Below are 8,954 nucleotides of genomic sequence, written 5' to 3' on the forward strand. Positions count from 1 at the left end.
ATGGATGGATGTGGGTGCCCACCTGTTCAAATAGCAGCCCGGTTTGTCCTCTCCGTCAGGTAATCCCATGGGCCTCTGCGCCAGAGCCAAGAGGATCCCGTCACTTCAGAAGAGCCTCCAAATTATTACTCAGTAGGCCTCCTTTCAAATGCATCTTGCTTGAGAAGATCACTTGCATTATTTAAAAGTTTAAGAAAATTCGGTATCAAACATCCTGTGAGGTTTGAGAATCCTGTGGCTTATGGACCCATAACTAGATGTAGCCCTGCTTTATACTTTTCCATTGTTTTATGGATGTATACAGGGCTATGTACTCTTTTTAAACTAAAAGTCTTATTTTTATATTTAAAATGCACTATAATCTTCAACTGAATTTTACTAAATGCTAGTACTCAGTCTGTTCTGTGTGAGTCCCTAACTGAAGTTATCAGGCACAGGACCACTTTTATATTAAAATGGAAATTTCTCATTAAAAAAAGAAGAGTGTTTGGGACTTCCCTGGAGGTCCAGTGGTTAAGACTCCGCGCTTCCACTACAGGGGGGCGCGGGTTCGATCCCTAGTCAGGTAACTAAGATCTTGCATACCTCCCTGCTGGATCAAAAAAAAAAAAGAGTGTTCATAGCTGCACAATTTATAGTAGCAGAAACTTGGAAACACCCCAAATATCCATCAATAAAGTAGCATGATAACTGTGGTATATTCACACAATGGAGTGAATATACACATAGCAACAAAGATGACCGGACTGTAGCACCACACGACAATATGAATGAATCTTAGCAATATGTTATTCAGTGATAAAAGTAGACAGCAAAAGGCTACATACAGCATTTACATCCTTTAAGCTAAAATACTAGAATTATATATGTGTAATATACATAATACATATACTTTGAAGGAATACCTAAAGATGCAATAAAACAATATATAAAGGAACAAAACAAAGGGCATGAAATTCAGGATTATAGCTGCCTTGGGTGGGGAGAGGCAGGGGATACACTGGGAAAATCACGTAGTGTATTGTCAAGTTCAAGCTTTCGTTTGGAGGTGGTATTATGGGTGTTTATTGCCTTGTTAAAAATAATTAACTAATTAATAAGCTAAATAAAAGCAGACTATACAGGCACCAATAATGAGAACTGGGGATTGTGATTAATCTGATTCAGCATATATGAGGTCTAAGAAAGAGAAAGAGAAAAAATGAAATCTACATCAACAATAAGCAAAACAAAAACAGAAACATGAGACTTTAATTACGATAGCAAGAAAAACTATAAAGAATCTAGGAATCAACCTAACAATGAATGTATAAGACCATGCTGGAGAAAATTTAACACTATTAAAGAACATAAAGGAAAACGGATATATACCATGTTTGTGGAGGAGAAAATTTAACATTGTGAGGCAGTCAACTTTCTCCAAATTAATCTATAAATTCAATGCAATTCCTATCAAAATGCCAGCAAATTTTTTCTAAAGAATTCAACAAACTTATTTGCATTTTTTTTTTTTTTTTTTGGCTGTGTTGGGTCTTCACTGCTGCGCGCGGGCTTTCTCTATTTGCGGCGAGCAGGGGCTATTCTTTGTGGTGGTGCACAGGCTTCTCATTGTGGTGGCTTCTCTTGTTGTGGAGCACCAGCTCTAGGCGTGCAGGCTTCAGCAGTTGTGGCACGTGGGCTCAGTAGTTGTGGCTCACGGGCTCAGTAGTTGTGGCACATGGGCTTAGTTGCTCCACGGCATGTGGGATCTTCCCAGACCAGGGCTTGAACCCGTGTCCCCTGCGTTGGCAGGCAGATTCTTGACCACTGCGCCACCAGGGAAGTCCTGCAATTTTATACGAAAGAATAAAAATCAATTTTGAAAAAGAAAATGAAATATGGAGAACTCACCCTATCAGGTAGTCAGACACACTACAAAGCTGGAGTAATAAAATCAGTGTTGCATCAGCACTGGAACAGTCTAGTAAAATGATATAAGAACTCAAACACAACATAAAACATTAAAGAAAACTTGAAGTTTATATATGATAAAGATGATGCTACAAATCAGGGGAAAGAGAATTGTTTAATAGATGGGGTTATTTCACTAGTTGGAGAAAAGGCTGGATCTTGTATTAGTCTGTTTGAGCTGCCATACATAACAAAATACCACAGACTGGGAAGCTTAAACCATAGAAATCTATTTTCTCACTGTTCTGGAGGCTGGAAGTCCAAGATCAAGATGCCAGCAGGGTTGGTTTCTGGTGAGAGCTCTCTCCTTGGCTTGTAGATGGCCTCTTCTCACTGTATCCTCACATGGTCTTTCCACTGTGCTCACACAGGGGTGGGGGAAGGGAGGAGAGAAAAAGAGAAAGAGAGCGTGCTCTGGTGTCTCTCCCTTTTCTAAAAGGACAGCAGTCCTATTGGATTAGGGCCCTCTATGAACTCATTTAGTCTTAAGTACCGCCATAATATCCCTGTCTCCAAATACAGCCACATTGGGGGTTAAGCCTTCCACATATGAATTTTAGGGGGACACAATTCAGTTCATAACAGCTCTCTTCCTCACACCATATATAAAAGTAAATTCCAGATGGATTAAAAACTAAATATTAAAAATAAAACTGCAAGATTAATAAGAGAGATGAAGATCCTTGTGATCTTGGAGTGGGAAATTCTTCTTAAGCAAGACCCAAAAGCACAAAGTAGAAGGAGATTTTTTATGAATTTAACCACATCAAAATTCAGGATTTCTTTCGATGAAGTTCACCACAGATAAAGCTAACAGAAAGGTTTATATTACAGTTGCCACATTTAAAACCCATATGACAATGGGTTTATTATCTAGAATATTAAAAGGAATTCCTGAAAACTCAATAAGAAAAAGACAGGAAATTCTAATAGAACATTGGACCCAGGCTATGAACAGGTGATTCACAGGAGGGGAAACAAGAATGGCTATCAGGTATGTGGAGAGATGCTCACCTTGTTGATAACCAGAAAAATCCAGTGTAAAATAGCAATATCCCCTTATAGTTCTGTACCATCAGATTGACAAATATTAGAAGGCCGAATAAGTACAAGGGTTTGTAATGATTTGGGAGACTTTTATGCACTGTTAGTGGGTGCACTGCAAAATAGGGAGCAATCTGACAGTACCTGGTCAATAAGTATGTATGTTCCCTATGACCTAGCAGTCTCAGAGATGCTCTTTTTTCAGGTCTACAACTAGATATGTACAAGGATGCTCACTGCAGCATTATTTGCAGTGGCATGAAGTTGGAGGCAACATAAGTGTCCATCACTGGAAGAGTAGATAAGTAATATGTGATGGATGCACACTATGGAATTCTATGCAGCAGGAATAAGAGGGAAGAAAGAAAGAGGTTAAAAGGTACACCTCACATATTTTATCAAGAGAGCAAAGATTTTTTTTCAGGAGTCTCACGCATCAGACTGCTGCTTGCATTTCATTGGCCAAAACTGTGTTACCTGGTCACACTAAACTATAATAAAAGGTGACTAGAGAGAAGGGAGGTTATGGATAGGGATTCTATCATCTAATCAGTGATTTCTGACACATAATCTGGTCGATTTCTTCTAACTGCTGCATAGAGTCCATAGTGTGCATTCACCACATTTTACTGTGATGGCTAGAGGTACAGCAGTCATCTTGTGACCAAGAGGAAAAGTCAAGAGACTCCTAGAGAAGGCCCTGACAACATAAAGTTACTAAATCAACACCAACAGCTTCTTATGCCTGAACTTTTTATCCCGTATGAAGAATAAACCTCTATTTGTTTAAGCCACATGTGTCAGTTAAGTTTCAATTGCAGACAACAGAAATAAATCTGGCTAGTTTAAATGGAGAAGCAGGCTCTAGGTCCTGGAACAGCTCCCAGCTTTGAGAGGCATGTGACCTCTGCCTATGATGGGGAAAACAACAGTCACTACTACAGGAAGATGATGAATCAGGAAGCTGCTCACCAGGACCCTCCTGCATCTGTCATGACCTGTGACAGCAAAACGGATGTCCCATGCTACTTAGTTCTATTGCAAATTTATGCCTCACACAAGAGTAGAACCTAAATCACAGATTCCTAGCTCACAAGAATCTGGGAGGTGTCATTTTAGCTTTCCAGCTTCTGTAGTTTTGGATGGATGTTGAACTGCCAGAATGTGGCAGTCACCACACCAGTGAGGTCAGCTTTTGGTTACTTACAACCAAAGGCACTCATGACTGGCACACTGCACAGAATGCAACAAGGCCAGATCCCCAAAACATAACGCTGAGTAAAAAGAACAAACACGATGAGCTCTGTAGCACAATCTAAGGTGTTACTTAAAACATACACAAATCAACACTACCTTTTTCAATGAAATGTACATTTTCAAGGATATATGTGTCAATTGGTAAAGGAAAGGAGGAGAATGGGCTGTGGGGATCAGGGATGAAAGAGATAAACCAAATAAAGTAAAATAAAACAAGAGAGAGATCTTGTACAGTCTGATAGTGGGAGTGCTATAAGCAGAGCAATATAATTGGCTCCATTTTCTACACCTGAGGTCCAAAACCAATTCATTAAATTTGATATTTAATAGTAATTTAACTTAAAGAATAATTCAATAATAATTTATTAATTTAATAAATAATTGTAAATAAATGGTTTAATTTAAATGATTTAAGTATTAACACAATTTAAATATTTCATTTTTAATTTACCACACCAGATTAATCCATTAAACTTAATGTATCATGATTTTTGTACCCCTAATTAAGCAATTCTTTATACTTTAATTTTCCCAGAACCTCAAAAAATAGATTCAGGTGACCCCTGGCACCCCACCTCCGTCCCAGCCCCTATTTAGTGAGATGTCTTCACCTGCACTCTCTCCCACCACCCCGCCTCACCAAGCCCTGCTCCACCAAGGAGGAAGGGACTTCAGCTTTCGGGGCCCAGTTCGGAAACCTGGCAGCCCTTCCATCGCAGAAGGGTCTTGTTCTGCGGCACCTAGTCTCCCCAGAAGGCCGAAGGTGAGCGCGTCGGCGGAGAGGCGGATCTTACTCTCAGAGCCGCCTCCGCGGGGGAGGAGCCGCCCTGACTCGGGCCCCGCCCACTCCGGCCAGGCTCTTGGGGCGGGTGTTGGTCGGCTTGGAGAGGAGAGTAGCGTCCCCGCCCGCCCCCCCATCCCTAACAAACCCGGCTTGATCCAGCTCAGCCCCGAGATGTCTGAGGCAGCTTTTTCTAAGTCGCGCCATCTGTTACCTGCGTTGCTTCCTGGGGCAGATAGTCCACCTCGAGACACTCCAGAGACCCCGTGCGTGTGCTCCCAGGAGTCTGGGGGGGTGCTGTGGGCTCCAGGCTGGGCCCCAGCAATGACTGCCTCCTAGGGACCCTCCAAACCCCAGGTAAGGTCCCATGGGAAAGAGAAGACCGCCTCTCTCCTTGACTCTCACTAGGATCCTCACTTGCAGTGAACGACTTCGGCCCTCTTAGGGTTCTTGCCCTTCGGCATCCCTGCCAGGGGCTTGTCCTCTCTCCAAGGTGAATGGGACCGGAGGCTCCCGTGGGAAAAAGCTCTCCCCAGGGCCAGTTGGGCGATTCGCAGCTGCTGGGACCCCTCCCGGAATCCAGGGAGACTGTTCCCTTCATTCTGTGTTATAGATGCCAACTGCGTGAGGAGGGGAGACTCGCCTTCTTGCCCCCAGGATGGAAGAGGAGGAGCTGATGTTGCAGAAAGGAGGGCTGGACGTCTCTGAGGCCCTGTCCCGCCCCGATAATGAGACCTTTACCCCAAGCTGCACGCTGGGCGCCCTGTACTGGGCCTGTTTCCGCAATGACACTGCCCAGCTCCAAGCCATGCTGGATGATGGGGTCTCTCCAGAGGAGGCCACCCAGGTGGACAGCAATGGGAGGGTGAGCTACCCTGGGTGCTTCACAGGGCAGCAGGGGGCGCTCTGTGTCCTCACCACGCCACACTCATCCTTAGAGAATCTCAGGATCAACACCCACAGCCTGGGTCCTCAGGAGGGAGGGAGTGGGTGAGAGTGGGTCTTCACAGGGGCTGGAACATCTCTGGGACAGTTGTGGGTTTAGAAGGCACAGGGCCCCCCAAGGAGCTCCTGGAGGAAAGCACCGGGGCTGAGCTGTCCCTCCCCCAGACAGGCCTCATGGTCGCATGCTACCACGGCTTCCAAAGTGTTGTGGCCCTGCTCAGCCGCTGTCCTTTCCTGGATGTGAACCAGCAGGACAAAGAAGGAGACACAGCCCTCATGCTGGCTGCCCAAGCAGGTGAGAGGCTGCTAACCCCACCCTTTACCAAACCCCATCATCCCCCAGACCCGGCCACAGCCCCACACTCTTTGCACCGACGTTCCCCTACCCCAGATGCTGCCTTGTTGTGTGGAGGGTGGGTTTGGGGCTTTGTCTTCCCTTTCTTGGGTAGCTAAGCTCTGCCCTTGGTGCCCTGCAGGCCATGTGCCTCTGGTGAGTCTCCTGATCAACTACTATGCTGGCCTTGACCTGGAGCGCCGGGACCAGCGGGGGCTAACTGCGCTGATGAAGGCCGCCATGCGGGACCGCTCCGAATGCATGGCTGCCCTCCTCATGGCAGGTGCATGGGGCCTGAACCAAGATGTGTGGCCTCCAGTCCCTCCCCCACGCCTCCCCACCAGACACTAAATCAGCTGTCATAGTTGCAATGAGGAGAGAGGTGGAGATGGAAGGTCAATCCAGGCTGACTTCCTGGAGGAGGGGAGTGTGCTGGGGCTTCTCACAAGCGACAAAGTCCAGCTATTGATAGCTCTATTTGCATTGCGAGTGGCAGTCCCAGAAAAGAAAGCTTGGGAGGATAACCTAGACCAGCTGGAGAACCTAATACAAAGAAGGCTGGTATCTGGAACCAGATTCCTAAGTTCTCATCCCGGCTCTGCCACCAGCTGAGTGACCGTGGGCAAACAGCTTCCCTCTCTGGGCCTCACCAGTGTAGGATGAGAGTGATGGCTTTCTCTGGGCTGATTTCCAGCTCTGATGAGCCAGGGTTCCAGGAATGCAGTGACGGGTAGTTGAGACGTGTGACCATGTAGAGTTGTTCTGGGGTGAAGTCCACACTGTCTGTGGAGTCTCGGGCCCTCATTACTCCCTGAGGTGGGGCTGCCCTCTGTTGTTCACTCTGGGGGACCCCAGCCTCCAGCTTTTCCCTTTCCCATCCGGTCAGACTGGGTTTGGGGTGAGAAGGGAGGAAGCTGTACACCCCCTCCTTTGTCTCAGAGTGACTGCCACTCCCCTCGCTCCCAGGATTAGGGATGTGTGGTGGTGAAGAGAAGAACCAGGAGTGGTAACCATCAGGATCCCCCCTCCACCTGCTCCAGAGGGTACAGCTCACCCCCCACCCATCCTGGGCAAACTTCACACCACCCCTCTGGTCAGTGCCTTGGCTCAGGAGGTCTCTATTCTTCCCCAGGTTTGGAGATACCCATCCCTCCAGTAGGTCTCTGTGAAGTCTTTTCCCCTCGCTGGACTCCAATTTCTCTATCAGTCCTAAACCAGAAGTTGGGATCTGGGACTGGTACTGTCTCTGGGCTGTAGCCACAGAGGGGCCCCAGCTTCCAGCTGCAACAGGATGGGACTCTGTGGCTTTGCATGTAACCCCGATCAGTCCTGCTGCTAAAGAGTCTGCCCTTCTGCAAGTCACCAATCCCTGTCCTACCCCATGTCACCCCGTGCCCGCCCCCAGGTGCTGACCTGACTACAGTGGATCCTGTCCGGGGCAAGACAGCCCTGGAGTGGGCATTTCTGACCGACAGCTTCGACACGGTGCAAAGGATCCAGCAGCTGCTGCGGCGGCCCCAAGTGGAGCAGCTCAGCCATCATTACCAGCCTGAGTGGCCAGCCTTGCCCGGCCTTGTGGCCCAGGCCCAGGCTCAGGCCGCCCCGTCTTTCCTAGAACGACTTCAGGCCACCTTGAGCCTCCCCTTTGCGCAGTCTCCTCAGGAGGGGGGTGTCCTGGACCACCTTGTGACCGTCACGACCAGCCTGGCGAGTCCTTTCCTCACCACTGCCTGCCACACCCTGTGCCCTGACCACCCACCTGCACTGGGCACCCGAAGCAAGTCTGTGCCAGAGCTGCTAGGCACTGCCCCGCCCCCTCCCCCAGTACCCCAACTCCCCCAGGAAGTCCCTGGCCCCCGGGTCTTCATCCCCTACCAGAGCCCTCAGGGTGTATTGAGCATGTGCCATCAGTGGCTCCAGCCCAGAGATAGTACCAGCCCCAGGCCCCAAGCCCCTAAGATCCTCCTCTCCAAGGCACCCTCATCTGGCATTCAGTGGAAGCCAGAGCCCAGGTCTGCAGGGAATCGAAGGCTGTCCCTTCCTGTCTGGAGATACCAGGAGCTCAGGATGGAGAGGAGGAGGCAGGAGGAGGCCAGGTTGGCACAGAGCCAGGGGACAACGGGATAGGCCGGGCTGGGAACAGGTAATCAGGCCGCTCCCTGAGGCTCCTTTGCCCTCTAGAGCCCCTTCTGCCTTCCCATTCACCTCTGTCTAAGTGACTGTACTCTCAGCCTGTGTACAAGGTTATTCATACAGCATCGTTTGCAACAATAAAAGAGTGGAAACAACCTAGGTGTCCATCAAAAGGGGACTGGCTAAATTGATTCTGAGTGTAAATACTGCACCCGTATGATGTATTCTATACAGTGGCAGAACAAGAGTAAGGAAGCTCTTTATGTTCTGATGTGAAACTATCTTCAAGATGTATTAAGTGAAAAAAAACAAAAACCAAAAAAACAAGGGCTGGAACAGTGTATATGGCATGCTACTATTTGTCAAAGTAAAATCTGCACCAAGATAAACTTGACTAATACAGATATGTAGTGAGTACGAAGATTTATTTAACTACTTAATGAGCAAACTAGCAGGATGGATCAAAGGAAGAAATGAAAAACTATTATTGACATTTAGGGGAAAAAAGAA

The 8,954-nt window shown here is 47.4% G+C and overlaps 1 protein-coding gene across 1 annotated transcript; it reads left to right on the forward strand.

Annotated features, from left to right (window-relative positions):
• The first annotated feature begins 5,660 nt into the window (after positions 1-5,660).
• Positions 5,661-8,512, forward strand: ANKRD33 (ankyrin repeat domain 33). Its single transcript, XM_059934605.1, has 6 exons — positions 5,661-5,897; positions 6,143-6,272; positions 6,454-6,594; positions 6,866-6,872; positions 7,569-7,624; positions 7,717-8,512. Exons 1-6 carry the CDS (start codon positions 5,691-5,693, stop codon positions 8,436-8,438), a joined length of 1,263 nt encoding a protein of 420 aa, XP_059790588.1. The 5' UTR covers positions 5,661-5,690; the 3' UTR covers positions 8,439-8,512.
• Positions 8,513-8,954: the final 442 nt, after the last annotated feature.

This window comes from Balaenoptera ricei, chromosome 10 (genome assembly GCF_028023285.1).
Source record: "Balaenoptera ricei isolate mBalRic1 chromosome 10, mBalRic1.hap2, whole genome shotgun sequence".
In the NCBI taxonomy this organism is placed as follows: Eukaryota; Metazoa; Chordata; class Mammalia; order Artiodactyla; family Balaenopteridae; genus Balaenoptera; species Balaenoptera ricei.